The sequence below is a fragment of the Spermophilus citellus genome, assembly GCF_964194105.1.
Source record: "Spermophilus citellus genome assembly, chromosome: 3".
NCBI lineage: Eukaryota > Metazoa > Chordata > Mammalia > Rodentia > Sciuridae > Spermophilus > Spermophilus citellus.
In genome coordinates this window covers 173,002,872-173,026,333 of record NC_138184.1, presented here as the reverse complement: position 1 = coordinate 173,026,333, position 23,462 = coordinate 173,002,872, and the positions used below count along the sequence as shown (strand labels likewise).

Sequence of the window (23,462 nt, the reverse complement as noted above, 5' to 3'; positions counted from 1 at the left end):
TGGAAGGCATTGAATTACAATTGTTTTAAAATTACTTAGGAAACTTTTTTTTTGTTAAATGATGAAAATGTTCTAAAATAGTAAAGCAAATGCATCAGTTTTTCTTTTACTTTTCTTGCTATTAACTGATTTCCAAAATAAATCTTATCTATAGTAATGTCTGTTTGACCATATATATTATCATCTATCTTTTCCATGGTGTTTCTTATGCAATAATATGCTGGTTACTTTTTTGGGGGGGAGGGGGGAGGGACCTGGAATTGACCCTAGAAGCATTTAGCCACTGAGCCACGTTCCCATCCTTTTTTTATTTTTCATTTTGAGACAGGGTCTTGCTAAGTTGCTTAGGGCCAACCAAGTTGCTAAGGTTGGCTTTGAACTTGCTACCATCCTGCCTTAGTCTCCTGAGCTACTGGGATTAAAGGTATGCCCCACTGTGTCTGCTGCTGGTCACTTTTTAAAGCATTTGACATTCTGTATAACAGGGAACCACAGACTAGTCATTCATCTACTCCACATTTACTGTATAGCTGCTACCACGGTTGTACTTGTACAGGTGAAGAATAACTTATCTGAAATGCTTGGGAACAGAAGTTTTTGGATTTCAAATCTTGGAATATTTGCATATACATTTTGAGATTTGTTAGAGATGAGACCCAAGTTAAACCCAAAATTTATTGATGTTTCCTATACATCTTTTTACCTAGCTTGAAGGTATGGAATTTTTCATATGTGGGGTCATGATGGCATTCAAAAAATTCAGATTTTAGAGTATTCTGGCTCTCAGATTTTGGATCAGGGATGCTCAACCTGTGTTTTCAGTGGATCTGTGCTGTCAGATGAACATAAACTGCATCAGATGAACATAGATCCTAAATCTCAATTTCTTTAGTTAATTTTGCTGATTCATTTGGAAGTGAAGTTAGTGTTAACCGTTAATTTATTTTCCCTATGTTTATTATTTTACTTGTATTTCCTTTCTCTTGCTAATATAACTATACCTCCATCAGGAAACAGGCTTAAGGCATGTATTGGGTGACCTTTAAGGACAGACAGATATTACAATTACTAGATTTCAGGGATAGAGAATATTTATATATTTGACAGAAGGAAAAATGCTGTGGTCTAAAAATAAAAGATGTGGTTGTAAAAACAATGAGAGCAGTGAAGTTTTGGAAAGCAAATGCTGTGAAAGCAGGCAGAAACTTTTAAGCATTTTGTAATAGCCTAGCATAGCTGAAATTGAGACTTTAATATAAAAATAATTTCTCCCTGGAGTTATTCATTTACTCCCTTTTATGTTTTAAAGCATTTGGGTTTTTTTTCTTGTTTTAATAAATGTCCCCAAATTAGAAATTATTAAATTTGCTGACAACAAGGGTGTAAGAATTATTTTTCCAAATAAATTGATTCCTTCAAAGACAAAATTTACTAACCCCAGAAAACCTCTTTCTTTTCTCGTGTTCCATATAGTTTCTGGAGGGTAACTTGACATACTGATATTGCACTAAATTAAATTCAAATTCCTGATTAGTGAATGCCCTTGTAGCTGTGAATATAAAAGACTCAGTAACACACCAGACCTCATGGGTAAAGCCACAGAGAAAGGTGGGAAAAGTAACCCACCCCTGGACGGAAAGCACATTGTCCTAGTTTTAAGATGAGGCAGCTCATATTGTTCTTCACATCAATCTGTGAGCAAATCGATTCATTCAATAAATAAACAATACACTTGGGAATTCAGGCACTGTGACAATTATACTAAAACCTGTCTGTATTCATTACTTGGAAACTGGATTGCAATATTGCACTCTTGGAAGCAAATTGTGAACTGAAAAATAGAAATAGTTTTGATTTCTTCCTAAGTTCACATCATTATGACTAGTGTCTTATAAGGGACACTTTCTTTTTAATTAATGATTTCGAATGTTTCAGAAGCTTGACTCTATTTAGGTTGAGAGATTAAGGATGCAAAGAGTGAATATGACTATCTTTAAGTGATAGTGGTTATTTTAAGTTATCCCTGTCCTCACATAGGGAATATGAAGCTGGTATTCTTCAGTGTAAAGACTGAGCTTCAGTCCTGTGCCACAGCACAATGCACAGTTGATTCTTACATGCCTTGGTGGACAGTTGCTCTAGGAGTTGATAAGATGAGACTATCTCATACTCTTAAAATTATAACAAAGACTATTTCAAGCACAGAATATGTTGATCACAATGAGTTTTCTTCATTTGGGAAATCTAAAGAGTTTCTCAAATGGTAGAATAGTAACTTTAAGATTATGTATTTAATATGGGGAGCTCTTTTTTTGTAAATATAATTTTATTATAACATAGACTCACTAATTCAAAAAACTTAACACCAAAAAAAACCCCACAAATAACCCAATAAGTAAATGGACAAATGAACAGACATTTCACAAAAGAAGAAATATGAACAGTCAATAAATACATGAAAAAATGTTCAACAACACTAGCAATTAGAGAAGTAAAAGTTAAAACTACACTGGATTTCATCTCACTCCATCAGAATGGCAATTGTCAAGAATACAAGTAACAATAAATGTTGGCAAGGATGTGGGAAAAAGGTACACCCATACATTGTGGGTGGGACTGAAAATTTGTACAACCACTCTGGAAAGCAGTATGGAAATTCCTCAGAAAACTTGGAATGAGACCACCATTTGACCGAGTTATCCCACTCCTTGGCTTATACCCAAAGGACTTAAAGTAGTGACATAGCCACATCAATGTTTACAGCAGCTCAATTCACAATAGCTAAGCTATGGAACCAACCTAGGTGCCCTTCAATAGATGAATGAATAAAGAAAGTATGGTACATATACACAGTGGAATATTACTCAGCCATAAAGAAGAATGAAATAATGGCATTTGCAGGTAAACGGATGGAACTGGAGACTATCATGCTAAGTGAAATAAGCCATTCGCAAAAAACCAAAGGCCACCTGTTCTCTCTGATAGGCACATGCTGACTCACAATAGGTGGGCTGGAGGGAGGAATGGAAGTTCACTGGACTGGACAGAGGGAAGTGGTAGGAAGGGAGCTGGGATGGGAATGGAAAAGACAGTATAATGAATTGGACATAACTTTCTTATGTTCATATATGAATACATGACAAGTGTAACTCCACATCATGTGCAACCATAAGAATGGGAAGTTATACTACATGTATGTAGATATATCAACATAATTCTACTGTAATGTATAACTAAAAAGAACAATTTTTTAAAAAAGATCAGGAGGTACAGATCAATAGTAAATCATGTGTGAGGTTTTGGGTTCAATCCCTAGCACTGCAATAAAATAAAATTTTTAAAAGAAAGAACTGTTTTATGGTGATAGAAATTACAATACTGTCTTAGAGAGGTGGGTATTGACTGAGGGAGACAGGAGGAACATTGTAGAGGGATGAAAATGTTCTATATCTTATTGTACTGGTGATACATGGGTATACACAATTGTCAAAACTTCTTGATTGCTTAAAATGTTTTTGTTCATTATATGCCGATTATATTTCAATTAAACTGAGATTAGTCTCTTTCCAAAAAAAAAAAAAAAAAAAAAAATCAAGCCCAGAAAGCAGGCTCTCCTTCCAAAAGAGACTGAAAACTACCATCATATCTTGAACTAGGTTAGTGAAAATTTGATAGAATGCTTAAAAGCAGGATTCTACCTTCAGACTGCCTGGGGTTGAATTCTGATTTTACAGTCAGTTGTGTGACATTTGTGAATCACGTGATAACTCTGTGTTCCAGAAAAATTGGGATAATGGCACCTAGCTCACATGGCTGTGGTCAGGAATAAGTTGACTTATATAGATTCTTACAACAGTGCTAACAGGGGTAAATTTTAATTTATAATAGGTGCTATAATAGATATAGTATAGACCCACCACATTATTATTATCATTTCTACTTTTCCCAAGCAAAAGACTTGAGACAATGGCCTTAAGAACATGGTATGCTGTGCTTCTCAAGACAGTTTTTTAAATACTAAGCTACAATATGCCTGATCCATATTCTGTAAGAGATGAGTTCAGTGGCTTTCAAAATCTTCTTCCTAAAGCCCAAGAGTTCTAGAAAAATGCACTAGGAAGATGTGGGGAATGGGTGGTGGGGAGCATGTTGGATGAGGGGAGGGAAGCCCACAACTTCAAAATCCAGGGCTCCATTTTCTATCTTGCAGTTTCTTTTCTATCTGCAGAATGAGTATTATGCTAAAAAAATCAGTTTTGATTACTTTATAATTCTTTAGGAATTTATGATATCTGTTCATTGAACCAAAGCAGAAGTAAGTATATGAATGAAAGCAACAAATCCTAAATCTGAGAAAACTAAGTATTGGGCACCATGCGGTAACAAAGATTTCTTGACATCTCTGAAATAGAGATAAGGTGAAACTTCTGTTGAAAGTATTTTATCTCAATTCTTGGGCTCAGCCTATTCATGAGGAGCACAGACTGGCACAATGATAACCAAGCGTGTGGACCAACAAGAAATATTATGATAGGACTATTACATGCTTACAATCAGAAGACAACTAAAACAGATAATTATTTAAGCATTATATACTGTAGGAGGTTTCTTAGTGGTTAGTGATTTCTGAAAATAACGTCTCCCTTCCAAAGCAAGTGTCACACCAAAATTCTATACTTATGATCTTTGTATTGCTATTTAGAATTAGATATGATCTCAAAAGCACTTGGCTTGACTGAACTGAATAATGCATTTAAAATGGTAAATAAAGTCAACATGTTCTGCCTGGACAGAAAACCTGTATTAATTAATGTGTCAGTAGGGTATGTTTGTGGCTTAGATTCATCAAATGTTAGTCCTCATTTTAAACTTTATGAAAGTGAAGGCAACACTATAAATATATATGAATAAAAAGAAAAAAATTAGCATCTGCTTATCTGTAATTTTGATAATAATTAATATGGAAAGCACTGTCTGACTCTCTTTATAGGTCTCACATATGCTGTGAGTTGAAACTATACAATGATTTTTCTCTCCAATTAAGTCTCCCTTCCACCACTCAAAACTGTCACTCATGCCAGAGTGTGTGTGTGTGTGTGTGTGTGTGTGAAAGTATAATATTTTTAATGTCACTGTTAAAATATATTTGCGTGGAGCAACATCATCTGTTAACACTCCAGAATGGATTAGTTTATCAGATTACTTTCAGAGAGTTGGGTCCTGGGTATTGACACCAGGGGCTAGCAACAATTTCATGAAGGACAGAAATCAGAAAGGTCTACAGAATGAAGGGGGAAGGTATCTCCACATGGGGGCCAGAGTAGGGAATGTTGGTAGCCAGGAGCCCCTCATAAGCTGAGGAAAGGACAAGATGTTGACCAAAGAAGACCCTGAGGAGAAGAAATGCAGAGGACAAACCATGCCCTCTCATGAGCCAAGCACATGATCTATCTTCAGCAGATAAGGACTGAATCAAATTATCTTTATTATAGGGTGATTTTGATAAAAAAATAAAGTCAGGATTTAATGTTAATATTTTTAATTAGTAAAAATATTTTGTATGGCTTATTTTCTAAAATCAAGTTTCTCAAGGAAACATGATTTTCTGATCTAAATTCTATTAAGTAACATGTTTTTACACCAGAAGAATTATTTTTAAAAGAAAACACTTAACATATAAAAGCATAAACAATTATTCCTTTAATAAGATGTTTCCTATTATAGCCACTGAATAACACATCTGCTGCAAGGATTTTTTTTTCTCAATACCCATGTGCATAGCTCTGATTAGAGGAGGTAAAAGATGCACGTCTCCTTTCAATAGTGAATTAGACCCAATAGGGAGAAAGGGGATATTTTAATCTGGCAGATTTTATTATGAAAGCTGTAATAACCATTATTTTTTTAAAGAAAATACTTTTAAAAATATAATTCTTTGCTTCACTCTCTGTGTTATTGATTTCGGGAAAAAAAATACCTGAAGAGCATTTATCTCTAGTAGTAATATTATGATTACTCCACAAACATTTTATATAAACATCACCTAAAGAATAAATTTTAACAAGCATTCATTCCATGATTTTTCTTCCATCTAGGTTTTGCTTACATCTGCTGTTTTCAAAATAAGTCCCCGAATGTTGCAGTATATTTATAAAGTAAGACCAGAAGGTAACGATCAACCCAGGGCCTTGGTTTCAACCTTCACTCTATGGTCCACTTCTGTTCCTGTTCAGATGCACACCTTTTTAAAGATCATAATTTCAAAGTGAACTTTAAGAATGAGGCTCTTTGCATTTAAATTTAATTTTAAAAAGATCTTAGTACCACATATGTTACAATATTTGAATTAACCTTTTTCTGTTCATTTTCAGGGCTACAGCAACACACAGGGGCCAGGTTATTTTCAAAGATGCATTAGCCCAGCAGTTGTGTGAACAAGGAGGTAAGAGTTGTGTTTGACTTGTCTGTGTTGGTTGTGTCCAAATTACTTATGATAGATCTTATATTCTATGACTAAGTAAGCATTTTATTTCTATTACTTGATAAACTGCCTTAAAATTGAATTATTAACCAGTTTACATTCCTAATAATTATTTATTAAGTGACTGTTGATAAAGGTCTCTAGCCTCTGAGAAAAACCAAGTATGAGCAAAATAAATCAAAAGAAAGTTTATACTATTTTCATAGTTTTTCTAATGAATTAATGTTGGTTATCCTAGAAATACATATCTTAGTCGTAATTTTAGAATTTAAAAAAATGTATTCTGCTTAATTTACCATTTAAACTTGTCAACTTTGCTGAAATTTTTTCTGATTATTACTTTTTTATGTAGTATTTATGGACTTCCTTCAACTGTGGACTATTAAGAATTATGAGTAGATACTGTATTTCTTTTAGATTAAAATTTACATACTATCAGATATGTGTAACAGGGAATCAGGCAACCTTAAATGATTTCTACTTTTGAATTGTCCTGTATAAATCCAGACTTCCTTCCAGACAAAACTCCAGATACATACTTACGCACAAAGCACAATAAACGCTGAAAATCAGAATCCGTGCCTATATGCAAATTTGCACCTCTTACCTCTTGAGATTCCATCTTTGGACAAACTTTGTTTGTCTCCATGATAGTGTTTACCATTTCCTATAGAATTTTCCTCTGAAAAGTGATGAATGCTGCCCTGAGACTGGGCTTCTCAAGTATAGGAGCTATGACTCAATGCTTCTTGATTTCCCTGTAGCTGGCCTAATGCCTGGCATATAAGTGACACTCCAAAGTTTCTGGTGGAGAGAATGAATGTAAATTGGCCTAAGCATACATATAGTCCTTGATTTAGCATCTTGTGGATGAATGCATTTTAAGTCCATTGTTGTCTATGTTATGCTGTTTTCACTCATCATCATAGACATAGGACCAATTTCTGTTTAGAATGATATTTCAGGGAATTTGTTAACTTAAGAATAACATTATTGAGTTTAAAGGAAATGTCCACTAATTATCTTTCAGTTAAAGAAAATCTAATGGACTTAAAAAAATAGAAAATTTATATACACACTCATGTACATATATAGATGCAATACACATATAATCAGTACAGTTTTATCTAATTAATGTGATAGTTGATGATTATTACTGGCAAACTTCTGATTGTTTACTTACATGATTTCTGAATCAGAAAACTCTATAGTTTCAGACATACCAATATTCTTTGGTTAAACAGATTTTATTCTGTGATTTTTGAGTATGCAAATATTTAGAATATGCCTCTGCAAATAAGCTCAAGAATTCTATCACAATGTAAAATTTTTTCTAAACTATGAAAATGTTCACATTACTGAAAATATAGAATGCTGTATAGCAGTGAATATCAATATCCTGAAAAGTGTGTAATGTCAAAAAAGTCTAATTTTATTAACATTTATCATCGCCTAAAAGCTAATTTCTTTCAAGCCTTGAATTTAAGAGTCTTTTCTATTATAAATGAATTATTGGGGCTGGATCCTCTAAAATGAAATAGAAAAGCCAAGAAAAATCAGTGGGGAAAAAAATTCTCAACCAGCGAGAAAAAAAAAATTGCCTTATATAGTAGTGTTGCTCGTGAACATGATTTAAATCAGGGTAGATGTGGATGTTATTAAAAGCGCTGCTCAGCCCAGGGTAGAAGGAAAACACTGAGCTTTTCAACAGCACCTAATACACTGAAATCATCAATTTAACCGAGATAAGATGAGAAAGAATTCTAACAAGACTGATGGCTTCCTGCTGTCAGGAAATAATAAGGAAAATAATTAGTGTTCTAAACTGTATATTTATTTTGATCCTATCTACTTTTAATTAAAATATTAATTATTTCCTCAAATAAAATAGCAATTTTAACATGGAATGATTTTCTATGCATTAGATGAGGAATACCTAATATATTTACAAGAAGAAAAAAATGATAATCACTACTTACCACATCACAGGACCTTTCAATTATAACATATTCAGTAGGTTGGCTGATTTCAATTAAAAACAGTTCACACAAAGCATAATTTTGTTTTGTGGAGCTTGGATATGGATATTATTACAAGATTGTATTATATTAGAACACATACTAGTGATGTCTTAGGAAGTCTGTAGTCTTGATTCCTTTCCTTAGAAGACTCTATTGGAAGACTTTATTCTACAAACATATAACCAGCACCTGGAAGGCTGCTGCCCTAACTCATAGAGCTAAACATGGGCATGAAAGTGAAAAGACACCCATTTCCTGCTCTTGAGGAGCCCAGAGGCTAGGATGTAAATGGAAGATCCATGAATCACAGAGGTAGCTGAGTTGCCTGGGGGCCTTAGGGGAGCTAGTGCTGAAAGGTCTACAGGGTTTAAAAAAGAGGAGGGGAGTTTCTCTGTCTTCTTTCCCTTTCTCACTGAGCCAACGTTGGTCCAGCCACATCACCTCCTCTGGGAATTGGTTGATAGCCTCCTCCCTGATTGTCCTGCTCCCATTTTCTTGGCACCTATACAGAGCTGCGATAATGCACTTGCTTCAGTGGAAATATGATTGTATTATTTCCCTGCTTAAAATTCTTCCCTGTCTCAATTAGAAGCAGTAGTTTATCTTCATCATAAAAAAATTCCCACTGCTTTTCATGCATTCAGGGAAAATCCTTTACATCTGGCTTCTGTTTGCATTCCCCACCTCATGTCTTGTCATCCTGTCACTTCTACCTTAAAACTTCCTGAATACACCTCACTCCATCACCCCAGTTTTGTTTGTACCCTCCCCTTGAAGCCTTTTTTGCTCTGGCTAATTCAGGTTTTCCGATCCTGCTAGGTATTATCTCCTCTACCAGCCAGGAGAGGGGGACACCTGGTACATTGTGACTTGGACAGTATCAAAGTTGTGTCTGTATTCAGACATGATTAAGAAGTGGATGTGCTTCTTTCTTGATCCATCAAGGTCCCCAAGCAGCCTTGTCTGATATTGTTTATGTTTAGCAGGACAGCACCAAGGCCTGGCTGGGAGAGCCAGGCCAACATCTGGGTGTCAGGGGCTACTTTTCTTGAGGCTGAGGAGAGAAATCCAGTGAGCAGACATTTGTTTTGGATTTCAGGCTTTATGATGGCTTTGGAGTCATAGAGAAGTGAATCAGGGTCTGTCTGTGTGACCTTACTCTGCAGAGATGCTGGCACAGAGGACAGGCTCAGTAAATCTTAAAGGGAAGGGATCTTGTTGGAACAAAGGTTTAGGCAAGACCAGCTGACATAAAATAAAAGTGTAAGCTGGGGTGTCGTAAGAATGGGGATATTTTATTTTTTTCCCCTTAAACTTATCTGTATTTTCTAATTTCTTACAATGAACTTATAGTATTTAGTTATAGAAAAATAATACAAGTCCCCTACAAAAATAAAGATATGAGTTTCTACTTTTGAGGGGGAGGACTAGTTCTGCTTTGGCAGGTGGAGTGAATCATTTCTCAGGAACCACAGGAAAATTCTGAGCCTGGCTCTTAGCACGGTCTGCCTCTATTGTGTCATAATTATTTGTTTAAGTGCTCATTTCCCCCAAGTGGAGCTTTTTGAAGGCAGGAATCATGATTTAATTTTTTTTTGTTTTCTTTAACATGTAGTAATACTTGGCATAAAACATACACTCAATAAATGCTGAATAATGGACTTAAACATTTTATAGTTGGAAACTCACTACCCTTCCTAAAAAAATTTTTTAAAAAATCTCTTTTTTGGAATTTTTGCTGTGGGACACTCTGAGACAGGGTGATACCAAAGCAATGTTTCTTACACTGACTTCAGTTGCAAAATGTGTGTATACTGCCACTTAAAAATCTGAAAATCATTCACAGATTTTCATTGAAACTCTAGTGAATTCCCTTGATGCTCTTGGAACATAGACCAGATTCAGGGGCAATGATCTCAAGAAAGTTCACTTGACAAAATGTAAGTGGCAGGGTTAGAATCCAGATCTCAGGACTCACAGACCAGTGTTGATTCCATTACAACAAGTAAAAATTTAATAAATTAAATTTAAGAAATTAATCGCTGAAAATCTTTAAGAACCATGACCTCAGTAAGCAAGATTATCACTACTGCCTAAACTCCCTGAAAACCTAGGAAGGAATGAACCCTCTTTGGTTCCCTTGAAAATAAACCACAAGCTTAATGCAAAAGCATCCCGTGTGAGGCTGCTGTGAGCACGTCAGCGTGGCTGCTGCTGGTCTAGTTGTGTGTACAAATCACAGGCAAGGATGAGGCGGGGAGAATAGTGTGCGTGTATGTTCATGGGCCTGTGAGCTTCTTGGCATACCCTTTTCAAACACGCACATTGATTATTTAGCAAGGCCAGATGGCAGGCTTAGCAGCCTGACAGCAGTCATGCCCTGTAGTGCCCCCAAAGGGTGCATGCCATTTATAAGCCACGCTGGAATTCTCTGTTGTTGGGTTGATGGAAGTGGCTATAACCAAAGGCAAATGCTTTATGTCAGGAGGAAAGGGGTCAGGCTTACAGCTGGTGCAGAAAACCTTGGCTGCTTTATGCCAGCCTCAGCAGATCCTGCTGTTCATCATCCTCAAAACAGTGAGTGGTAGAAAGTGAGCATGTATTCTTCAGGGGCCATTGGATCATGGTGGTTGAGAGTTTTCTTCTTCAGACCCCAAACTCTTTGGAATTTTTGAATCACTTGTATCAAGGATTGGTCAGTTAACTTAAACTATGAGAGGAGAGGGAAATGTTTAATAAGTAAATTCATAGAGTGAATGTGGTATTTAATTTACTTAGATGTTTTTCAACACTGTAAGAGGACCTTTTAGGGCTTGGGTGTGGTTCAGTGACAGAGTGCTTGCCTAGCATGCTTAAGACCCTGGGTTCAATCCCCAGCCACACCCTGCTACATGCACCAACCACCAAATAAATAAAAAGAAAATAATTTTTAAATGGGGTTTTATGTCTAAATATTACACAAATTATAGATCAGATTTGCCAAAATCTTCCCTTGGCTATATACTTATTACTCAATAGCTTGTATTATTGCCTTTCCAAAACCCTGAAAGGCAAAGTCTTTATTAAATCAGCCTTGTTTTTTTCTTCAGTAGTCAGAATTAGGTTTTGCCATATCTACTTTAATTGTTGATGGGAAACAAATAATGTGCTTCACTTGAATTTTCCCAGGGTTAAAACATTTGCTAGTCAAAGACATCTGTTTTCCCCATGGCTATTTTGTAGCTTGAATTTCAGTTTAGCAGTTACAACTCCTGTTCATGACATCCCTGGGCTTTGCAATTTACACACAGAGAGCTGAATTAAGAGGCTCAGGGAAAACCATTTGGGAACCCCCCAATCTTGCTTCAAGGTCTCACAAACTACCCAACAAGGGAAAGAATTAAAGCCCTCTTGAGGCTGTGGCAGGCAAAAAGTGTCCCTGAGTGATCCTGAAGACAGACAAGATTAAGGGGAATGACAAAGAACTCCCTCGTAGGGCTGAAGTGGAATTTCTTGCTACTGGCCCTGGGTGGGTCTGGCTCCTTTTTAATTTCCTGAAGAAGGGTGTTTTGGACTGGTGCTGTTTATTCCAAGGTGATTGAACGTAGATTTAAACACCCTTCTCTTCAGTTCTGATGGCTGTATACATTTCCACTTGACAGCTTTATCTAGTCTAAAGTCAAAACACCAAGATTTATGCCTGAGAAGGATCTGACATTGAGTTCTTTTGAATGCCTATGGAAGTATGCTTCCCATTCTTGCTGCTACATAATCCTCTCGATTCCCTCCTAGTTTGAAGGACAGAACCTAGTTTGGATCTAATTACTTGGGGGAAGGGAACAAAGATATTGTCAACACACATGAATCACAATTTTATTTTGACTTGTGAACTACTATTTCCTGCAACTTATTAATCCAACTTTATGTTCAATGCACATGTGAAGATGCAGTTGTTTCATATAATAATTACCATATATTTTCACAATCTAGTTTTTGAGAATTGGAATGTACTAATATTAATTAGCACATATTGGAGTATGTCCCCAGTGGGCATGTGTGGAAACTAACAGACCTGTGGGAATTGTGTGACAATATAAAGCAGTTTCTTATCTTGTTCTTAAGTAGCTTATAATAGACATACCAGTTTAAACCCAGAAAAGAATGACCAAAAACATTTACAGAAAACATAAACTCAGTGGAAAAACATTTCTCCCATCTCCTCTGAGGCCTTGCTCCAATAATTTTGCCCTCTCTTTCTCTCAGCTTCAATATCTTGCTGTTCAGAGACCCCCTTTCTCCTCAGTGCTTAGACACACTAATGCCAATCACTACTTGCAATAAGAATGTCATCTTTGACTGCATGTATCCCTCTGGCCATGTTTCTCACTGACTCTCCAGCTTTTTGAAAGAGCACTACATGTTCCCAGGCTTCAGTCCTAACCCTGCCATTTGGCCTCCACTGCCAGCATGCTATTGAAACTGACATCCTCAAGGTCACCACTAATCCACTAAAATGCCAGCCAATCCAGGGGCCTCTAGTCCTCACCCTGCCTGACTTGCCCACCCTTTCTCAGTTTCATCATGGGTTCCTCTTCTTCCCACATTGTGCGTTCTGGGGCTGGCAGTGAATCTGTCCTTGAACTTCTTATCATACTTTTATATTGTCTCTGGTGATCTCACTTGGACCTATGGACTTCAACTCCTGAACTCCATCCATTTGCTTGGTGCTGAAAGTCAGTAAGGCAAAGCAGTTGAGAACATAAAGTTCAGAGCTAAATTTCTACTCTAGTACTTTCTGACTCTCAAGTGTCTTGTGTGTAAAATAGGGAAAATTATAGTATTGACCTTTTTGGCCATCCCATTCTATTCCCAAGGGCCTGGACAATATTCTATGCCCAGAAGGAACCTGGTCAAGTTGAGGATTGACTACCAAAATGAAGTATGTAGCATAGTGGTTAGCACAGACTGTTAGCTGTCATCACTATTTCTAGGCACTTACATTTAGATGTCCTTTTGGTACCTTGAATTCAATATACTGAACTTTGCTTTCCCCCAAATCTGCATCCCTTTACGGCACTGTGTTTAGTGACTTCATAAATAACCTAGATACTAAACAAAAACCTATATAGCAATGTTTGCTAGTTCCTTTCTGCCTTGCATGCCTGTCCCAAGATGTCTAGATCAGTTTACTTAATCTTAGCATCTCTGTAACCAGCCCTCTTCTTCCCATGCTTAATGGCTTTGGTGATGGGCAGTGCAGGCCTTCCATCCATCCATTACGTTGCTCCTAGACACAGACCTTATGTCACTACTCCCAGCCTGAAATCCTTTAGCTTCCCCAGTTGCCCCTAGTTTAGTCTATTGTATAAGGCCCTCTCTGAACTATCCCACTCTCTTCCTCTTCTTCTTTCTCCTCCTGCTTGGTATCTCTCTCCTGCTTTATACTTCTGAATGTTGTTTAAAAGCCACGTGTGTGCAGGTTTCAGGTCAGCTTCCAGCTGTTGTTCCTCTCATCTGTCCCATTTATGGAAATGTATTTCTTCAGTTCTAAAAGGTCTAGAATTTATTTTTTAAAGTACACAATTGCACAGCAATTTTTAAAAAATTCACCAACAATTCAAATGATATATTGTTTTATATTCTGGTTATTCACTTAAAATTTTTATTCACATCATAGGTAATTTTTTTGAAAAAAAAATGTATGGCTATCTGCCCTGACAAAATGCGGGAATGGGCATAGTAAGACAATGCATCACAAGTTTTAGTCACTAAGTTGTCATAATTGACAGTTTGTAGTAGAATAAATCTTGTCTGAAAGACTTTTCTATTTCCAGATTATAAAGATATATTTTTGTTTTGCTCCCATTCCATTTATTTTAGAATATGAAAGATGATAAGTTGTTACAAAACACAAATCAAAGTGGGAAATGAGAGAGGGTGGGAAGAAAAAAATAATTGCTAATGTTGCTGGTTCGGTGGGTGATTTGGCTGTCTTTAAACATTAAGTAAGCTTTTATACTAGTCATAAGTATATTCCTGAACACAGGGAGAACTATTTTCACTCTAAATTTATAACATTTTTGGAAGCCTAATTATCATACTTGAAGGTCAAATGGTGCTTTATTGCAATAAAATACAAAAAAAGTAATAAAGAAATTATTCCTGGGGAGATGAAAGTCTAGGTTCATAGCTCATTAAATACTACCTTCACAGACCATGTCTAATTTGTCATATTTAGGTTTGGAAATTTAATACATTTGAATTTCAAATTAGGTGAAGAGATACCTGAGGCAAAAGTACCTAGGGCCTTTGAATTCTAAAATGATTCAGGAGATATGGTGCCTGTAACATAATACCTATATTTGTAAGAATTTTCTGTCATCATAAACACACACACACACACACACACACACACACACACACACACACATGCCTATATAACTTACTTGACTCAAAGGCTGTTTAAAGCAGTGATCAATAATAGTAACACAGGGCTCATTAACCACTCCTCCAATTTGTTTTTAGTCATCATTTTCCTTTTCTTCCCAGTGTGTTGAAATCTCAATCCTTGCAATGACTGATTTGTTCAACAAGTTGTCTGATATTTATTAGCACTACTGTATTTTATAGTCACATGATTACTTTAAGGTTTCCCTCCGAAATAAGTCATTTGCAAGAAAAGCACATTTGTCAAGAGAACAAACTTTAAGGGAATTAAATACAACCTTATTTTATGTGATGTGCCCATTCTAGACTGCTGTGATTTCATGAGATGGTGGTGTGCTCAATTTTTAAAAGCACATATACAAATTTTATTTCTCTTTATGCCCCACATTGTCTCTGAGTGACTTGGTTTTCTTCCATGACTCTCCTCCCTTTATTGTAACAGTGATTTCCTAATTGTTTCTTTGTACAGATCTCCCTCATAGCTCTAGTTCATCATTGTCCAATAGAAATATAATGTGAGCCTAGGAGTAATTTAAAATATTAGAGTAGTCACATGTAAAAAAAAGAAAGAAATGAAATAAATTTGATTATATATTTTATTTAACAAAATATGTAAAATATTATACATTTCAACATAATTTGGTCAATATAAAATTATTAAGAACATATTTCACATTTACTTTTTGTACCAAGACTACAAAATCTTGTGCATATTTCATTCTTAGAGTGTATCTCAAATATTGGAACGCTTGATCTGTTTTAAGATTTCATAAAATTTATAGCTGAACAGTAACTTTACAGCTGAGCATAGTGGTACACTCCTATTATCCCAGCAACTCAGAAGGCTAAAGCAGGGAGATCACAAGTTTGAGGCCAACCTTAGCAACTTAGCAAAACCATGTCTAAAATAAAAATTAAAAAGACTGAGGATGTAGCTCAGTGGTTAAGCACCTCTGGGCTCAATCCCTGGTATTAAAAAAATTAACTTCACATACCTACTTATTCCATATCTACTTGAAGAGGCCTTTGAATAACTGAATTAAGTATCAAAAATATCATTTTCCTTTAATATCTACATCCACTTTGACAAAATTTGTTCATTTTTTAGAAGACCACATCTATCTTTGATGCTAAAGCATATATATATATATATATATATATATACACACACACACACACACACACACACACACACACACATATATGTATATAATAGACATACTTTTGAAATTAATATATATGTTAATTTCAAAAGTATGTCTATTCAAGTGAATTCATTCACTTTTATATTTACTTAGTATTATTAATTTATAAATCACAAGCAAGTTGCAAAAATTGAAAAGTTACTCCAAAATTATTTTCAAAATTTTCTTGTAGTTTTTGCAGACAATTTAGATGCTAGGACTTACAGTTAAAATTTCCAAGACATTGATTTATATAGAGATTCTGACCATGGAAATATACAGAGAAGTGTTCCTCTGGTGAGCAAACTCCCGGGGGGTAACAGGCACTCTGTTTCCCAACCTTAGAATGCCCTGCAGTTTCTCCTAGGAACTAGTAAAATAACTAAATACATGTAGCAATGTCTAGCTGCTATGGCAATTCCTGCATGAGAAGGCTCTGTGCTAGAGTCTTATCAGACTCGACCTTGATGTCAGGCACACAGCTCCTGGGAATAAAGGAACTCTCTTGTTAGACAGCCACAGTATTTCACTGAGCCTAAACCTGTCCACATAACAATAACTTTATATGATGGACTTTCTTGAGAGCTACACAAAGCTCCTAACATTGCACATTGAGACTTAGTATGTAACTGAGGAATAAGCTCCATAATGTTGCTAGGTCTGTAACCTGCCTAATAATGAACAATGAACAATATGTACTAATGATGCCAATGACCTAAAGTAAACTATTGACATAAATAAAGCTGGCAGCTTGGCCTCTCTGCCATCTTTTCTGCCTCTGCATCTTGTCTCTGTGTCTCCTTTTATTTTCCTTACAGATTCATGTTAGGAATCTTAAATGTTAGGAAATCATTAAATCATTAAAAATTTGTGTTGTAGAAGTTAAGTTTCAACACAAATTCCCTTACTTTTCCTGTTAGCTTGCAAATAAGCTCTCACTCTCCTAGAAGATTCCAGCTTAGCTTATTCATATTCTGTGCTGATGTTGGTGAGAGAACATATATCATTATGTCATGTTTTTGTCTTTGTTGTGTAGTTGAAGAGTTTTCCTTTTGTTTCAAGAACACCTTCAACAGAGAGTGAATCTTTGTGAAATTATCCTACAACTTAGTCAATAAACATTAGCACAAAACACAATAGCTTTTGTGTTTTTCAAGATTTCTGTATTACTATCAGAAAATTTGACAAAATTTGTTCATTTTTTAGAAGACCACGTCTAAAAACAACTATACCCATACTTTCTATAGAATCTGCTTCAAAAAACTGAGTGCATTTTTTTTGCAATGTGCAATAAGACATGAAGCAGTAATACATACATGGATCTCTTGTTTTAAAATGCTGTGATGTTTGGATTTTTTCCACATTAATTTTTATTTTTTATTTATATATAACAGCAGATTTTTAATCTAACATAACTGAACTACTGCCCTTTGTGTTAAACTAATTTCTTCCTATCTAGCTGAACTTCTTTTTTGACAGATAGGAAAGATTTAAAAATGTCTACATCGTGAATTATAATTTTTAAGTAGTGAATTGGTGTTTCTTCATGGTTAATTGATGTAGTAAATTGTTGTAGTGAATTGATGTTTCTCCTTTGAGAAAAAAAAAAAAAAACATGAGCAAAGTATAACTTGGGTAGTGTTCTGCATCTCCATACTCTTCCACAGTGCCCTTTCTTCACATGCATATTTGAACCTGCCATCTTTTAATCATAGAATGTTCCAGAGATCATCATGTGTTTTTGGTTAAGTCCAAAATTCTTAACATTTAATTGCATGATCTTGTCCTCCCAGTATTTCCCATTTTATCTTATCTAACCTGCTCAAGCAGTCATTCAATCATACTGAACTCAGGGTTCCCCCACCTGGCCCTTCTCTCTTACTTCTCCATGGCTTTCTACTCTTATTCCAGAAAGCAGCAGTTCCCTTGGCACCTCCTGTCTTCCTTGGCACCTCCTGTCTTCCTCCTGCTAGTCTTTCAAAACTCAGCAGAGAAACTATCTTCTCTGGAACCCTCTCTTGATGCTCCTCTTTTCCCCATCCTCCTGGGTGTGACATCCCTCCCTCTTCCCCCTCTCCCCGCCCTAGCAACCCCCGCCCCCGAACACTATCATAACGCTTATTACACCCTACTACACTTGTCCCCACCAGGCAGTGAGCTCTTTGAGGGCCAGGATGATACTTCTGTTTACATTTCCCTGATGCCTAGCAGAGTCCTCGTACGGAATAGGTGTTCAGAAAACGTTTCGACCTGTCCATTAACTATCACATCATATATATTGTGTGCTTCAAGGGTACCTGATGAAGCCCATATAATAAATGACTGTCCTGTGCAAAAAGGGTTCTATCTTCATTCTAGGAGGAATCTATTATTTTTAGATGTAATAACTAGAGAGATGGCCATCTTATTTATTTTTTTATTCCTAAACACACCAAAAAGTCTCTAGACTTTGATTTGTTAAGTTTTATAATGGCATTTGTGATTGTTCATTGCTGTATTTTGCTCTTGTGGCTAATCAGTCATCTTTCTCTTTTCCTCTCTTGGTCCAGCTCCAACAGAGGCCACTACACATCCACATCTAGGTAAGTGTTTAAGACTCTGGTGTCATTAACCTTATTATTTGATCTGCTTGCTTGTCTCTTCTGGTTATGTGGGCAGGTGTTACAGAGGTGAGAATCTCTTAGCCCTTCCTGATTCACAGATCATCCACTGAAATTTGATTCAGGTCCCAGCTGTGCCTGAAACCAGAACCTCCCCGAGGCAGTGATCATGCTGCCCAGCTGCCAGTTCACACAGGAACTTTCCTATCTGCTAGTCCCCTCACTCTCTTCTGTTTCTGTTCAGTGTCAACTTTTAGCTGGGTGTTTGAGTGACAGATTTTCCAAAGAGCTCCCATCCATCAGAAAAACTAGAGCATGGAGTCAGTGGGCAAAGAGCAACAGAGGTGGAGAAGCTGATGTCATTTCTGATGTGAGATCTCTGCTCAAAGAAGTAGGTTGAAAAAGAGAAATAATTTGGTCCTTTCTTCAAAAATGAAAAGAAAGCTGTTTAAGTACTATCTACTTTTTTAAAATGCTACCAATGCTTTCATAGTATCCTGACCCAGTGGCTCAAAGTTCTCAGCATGAGGTTGTATGGTCGTTAGAAGTACAGATTTTACCCAGCGGCTCAGGAGGCTGAGGAAAGAGGCTTACGAGTTCAAAGCCAGCCTCAGCAACTTAGCGAGGTACTGTCTCAAAATAAAATATAAAAAGTGCTGGGGATGTGGCTCAGTGGTTAAGTACCCTGAATTCTATCCCCAGGACTAAAAAAAAAAAGAAGAATTACAGATTCTAAGGCTGGGAGTGTGTCTCAGGGGTAGAGCACTTATCTAGGGGATGTGAGACTCTGGGTTCAATCCCAGACACACACACACACACACACACACACACATACACAATAGATTCTGGAAACAAACTGTCTGGGTTTATCTCCTTTCTCCACTTGTTAACCATTAGCATCAAAGTTACTCAGCCCCTCCGTGCCTCAGTTTCCCATCTGTACAATGGAATTCATAATAGTACCTACCTCATAAGGTTGATAGGAACATTAAATGCATGTATAAATTGTGTAGTAAAATGATGCAGTATTATATGGAAATAAATAAATATATGAAGCAAGACCTATCAAGGCTTACCTATTGCCTTTGTAAGGTCTCTAGAAAACAAGTGAGTAAGAGTTAATTTTTTTCTTTTGAAATTTGTCAGTGAGGACTTATTTTAAAAGCAAATTTCCTACACTATACAATTTAACAAGCATGAAAAGAAACCATCCCAGCTAGGTCAGACTTTTCAGATGTCTCGCACTGTAGGCCTTCCAGACAGGTCAGCTATTTGTCTCTGGGGCTTTTCCTTTCAACCTATAAACCCAATTAATTTATTTTTTCTCTTTGGAACGCCTGCCTTGAGTAGCTCTACTTTTATGTAATGCTACAGCTTGGGGCTCCTCTTATTTGGCAGATGAATGTAAAGTGCTTAGAAGCATGCCTTCTGGTAGCCGAGACCCAAGACAGGCTGGTGACCTACAGTGGCGCAGTCGAGTGCTGGCCAGGTTGGGAATCTGAGAAGCTGAACCCTGTGGGCATTTTAGGCCCAGCATCTAATGGCTCAAAGGAATCATTAAACCACCCCCACACATGGGAGTCCATCAAAGCACCCTCTCCAGTTTATGTCCACGTCCCTCCTGTTCTCGTGCCTGAGGCTTCCAGCCTGAGTGAGAACCAGTGATCTCGGTAGCTGACTCACTGGTCTCTGGGACTTCATTATGTGCCTGCCTGCTGGCATAGCTGGCATAGGGGGCAGGGACTGCCACAGGTGGGGCTGTCACCAGAGAGAATTTGAAAGTATGCTTTCTGATATTTGGAAGAGACTTGAGCTGCGCAGTGAATTCAGAGAATTACATCTGAGCAACCCTCCTCCCCCAGCCCCACGAAACAGAAGACATTACCTTGGAAAACAGTGAAAATTATGGGAGTTTTTTGTTGTTGTTGTTGTTATTGTTGTTAATCAGGCGATAATGATTTTTAATTTTTCCAAAAGGCATCTGTTAACTAGTTCAAACAAAATTATAAAGACCTAGAGTACTTGTATTAGCTGAAGCAAAATTCTTAAACAAATCATGGGAATCAGATGAGAGCATTGTTAAAGCACTAAGTTTTTGCACCTTGATCACACTTAACACTGGAGCTGGCCATGACATTGTTTTGTTGTTGTTGTTTCTTTGTTGTTTTTGCCCACCCTCTCTTTTCAGTGGAGATGTGTACTCTACAGTTTATGAAAACATTCTTTGATCTTGACATACACAAGAGCCGTAAGCTCAAACCTGGGTATTTAACACAATCTCTAGGGTAGTAATAATGTACTTAAAACTATTTATGGTTCCCTGGCATTCTCCTGCCTTTTAAATTAATGTTATTTGGGAATTTTACTTATTCATGTAATTAATTTCTCCTATGCATTTCTGACGGGGGAAATGTTAACAATCTGAAGCACACTAAATAAAACTTGAGTAAATGTGAGCAACGAGAAAGCAAGGGCAAGAGGGATAGTATGAAGGAGAAGAGAAAGTGGATCAGTAAATACAACAGCTTTAGCTGACAATAAATAGCCAGAACATTCCATCGCCTTTCATGTTTTAAAGTGAGGTATAGACGGATCTACGTGGGTAGTCTCTTGGAAGACTTGGATGAGTTTGTGTCAAGACATGAGACGGGTCCTGTGTGGCCTCTCCTCATAGGCTGGTACAAACCTTGGCCTTCCTACCTCCTCCTGCCTGCACAGTTTCTTTCTGGAGGCTCTGAGTTCCAGATTTGGGGAGGTCTAAACAGCAAAGCCTTTACCCTTGTCTCTTCCTACTTTAGGGACAAAGCAAATGCAATTAAGTGCTGGTTTGAAATTCAATTTTAATACAAAATACTATTATTCTTCACAAATGTACAATGTTGACACTTTTATTTAGCTAAATTTATTGTTGCAGTATAATTATTTTCTAAATATTTTTCTTTTCTTTTAGCTGAAATACATAGTGAGAGCATTATTCTACGAGATGACTTTGACTCCTACCACCAACTGGAATTAAATCCAAATATATGGTGAGTTACAGGAATATGCCTCATTTTGGTTTATTGCAAAAAATGATGCTCCTTAAGGAGCAGTTAACTTAAAAGTAAATTGCTCTTTGGTGATAAGGCATCGGTGAGAATTGTTAAGCTATGGAATGGGCTTAATGTTGACTCTACACAATGCCTATTTCTTGACTTCATTCAGAACTGGATCTAGGTGCCTCTTAAATCATGGATGTGATTATATATTTTTTTATTTTTACAAGATCTTTACATAACTAACATTGTGCTTAATGTGTCTAATGATTACATTGATGGCAAATAATCAAGGAAACCTTTTGTCTAAAATGACAAATGATTTGATTCAAACTTCCAAATAATTTCTAAGTTATTGGGTCACCTCATTACTTATTCTCCAGTGTTTCTTTAGAAGACTGTTTTAAAAAGTGCAAACTCCCTGGGCTTTTGAAGACAAAGAAATAATGAATTCAAACTCAGTCATTAAAAACTGTTGCATACATAAATTAATGCCTGACTTTGTTGGCAATTTGTCGAATTTTCGCTGACTTTGGAAGACTAAGTCTGTCAAGCCCAGAACTACAATCATTCTCTATAATTTCAAAGACCATCTGGATTTGGGTTTTCTGTGATACTCTATGCTGCTGTATGGACAGTGAAGAGTTGGAGAATTCTAGTGTAAACTTTCAAGTTACTATTGGAAATCCAGCAATACTTGAGACTAGACAGAGAATTACCATTTCATGCTTGAACGTTAGCATATGGTATTCATGCCTGTTTTTTTAAATTTTTTTTTTATTTTTTAGAGAGAGAGAGAGAGAGAAAGAGAGAGAGAGAGAGAGAGAGAGAGAATTTTAATATTTATTTTTTAGTTTTCGGCGGACACAACATCTTTGTTTGTATGTGGTGCTGAGGATCGAACCCGGGCCACACGCATGCCAGGCGAGCGCGCTACCCCTTGAGCCACATCCCCAGCCCCTGTTTTTGTTTATTTTCACTATTTTAACAAATACTTAGTAGTAACTATTTACATCAAAATTTAAAAAGGATACAGTTCTCTCAACTAGCTAATAATTTGTAGAGGAGACACTAGAAAGTCATTTTTTAAAGTTTATAATCTGGGGTAAAAATCAAATGTAAGGGGCTAGAGCTATAGCTCAGTGGTAGAGGACTTGCCCAGCATGTGTGAGGCCCTGGGTTCGATCCTCAGCACCACATAAAAATAAATAAATAAAATAAAGGTATTGTGTCCATCTACAATTAAACATATATATTTTTAAAAAGGAAATCAAATGTGATAGAAGGTTATAAATAATGTATGTAAAATTCCAAAAAAAGGAAAGGTGATACCGGTGGAAGGTTTTGGGGGACAGGGGCCCCTGAATTGAGAGTAGAAGATGACATATAGATAGAGAGTGTTGGGACTTAAAACCTAGGCAAGGCACTTCTTTGTTTTCTCTAGAAAGAAATATATGTCTAGATAGTGTAAATATAGAACAAACTATTATTAGACTAGACAGAGTCATAAAGTCTCATAATTTATGTGCCATTTAAGGAAACAATCTGTCAACAGAATGCTACTTTATGAATACATCCTAAGTATAAATTTCTTAAAATAAATTGAGATCTTTGTTAAGAAAAGGGAAAAAATATGTCTAAGCACCACTTTTTACCCAGGAAAAATTCTCTACTTCTCCTGACATTTGGCTTTTTTACATTATATTAATATAGAT

At 36.5% G+C, this 23,462-nt stretch overlaps 1 protein-coding gene across 1 annotated transcript in view; it reads left to right on the top strand.

Annotated features, from left to right (window-relative positions):
- RELN (reelin) overlaps window positions 1–23,462 on the top strand; it is a 469,728-nt gene that overhangs the window by 186,334 nt on the left and 259,932 nt on the right. The window contains exons 4-6 of the mRNA XM_081286786.1: window positions 6,372–6,442; window positions 18,662–18,694; window positions 21,663–21,741. Coding sequence (XP_081142912.1) covers window positions 6,372–6,442; window positions 18,662–18,694; window positions 21,663–21,741 — 183 coding nt within the window. The remainder of the gene's footprint in view (window positions 1–6,371; window positions 6,443–18,661; window positions 18,695–21,662; window positions 21,742–23,462) is intronic.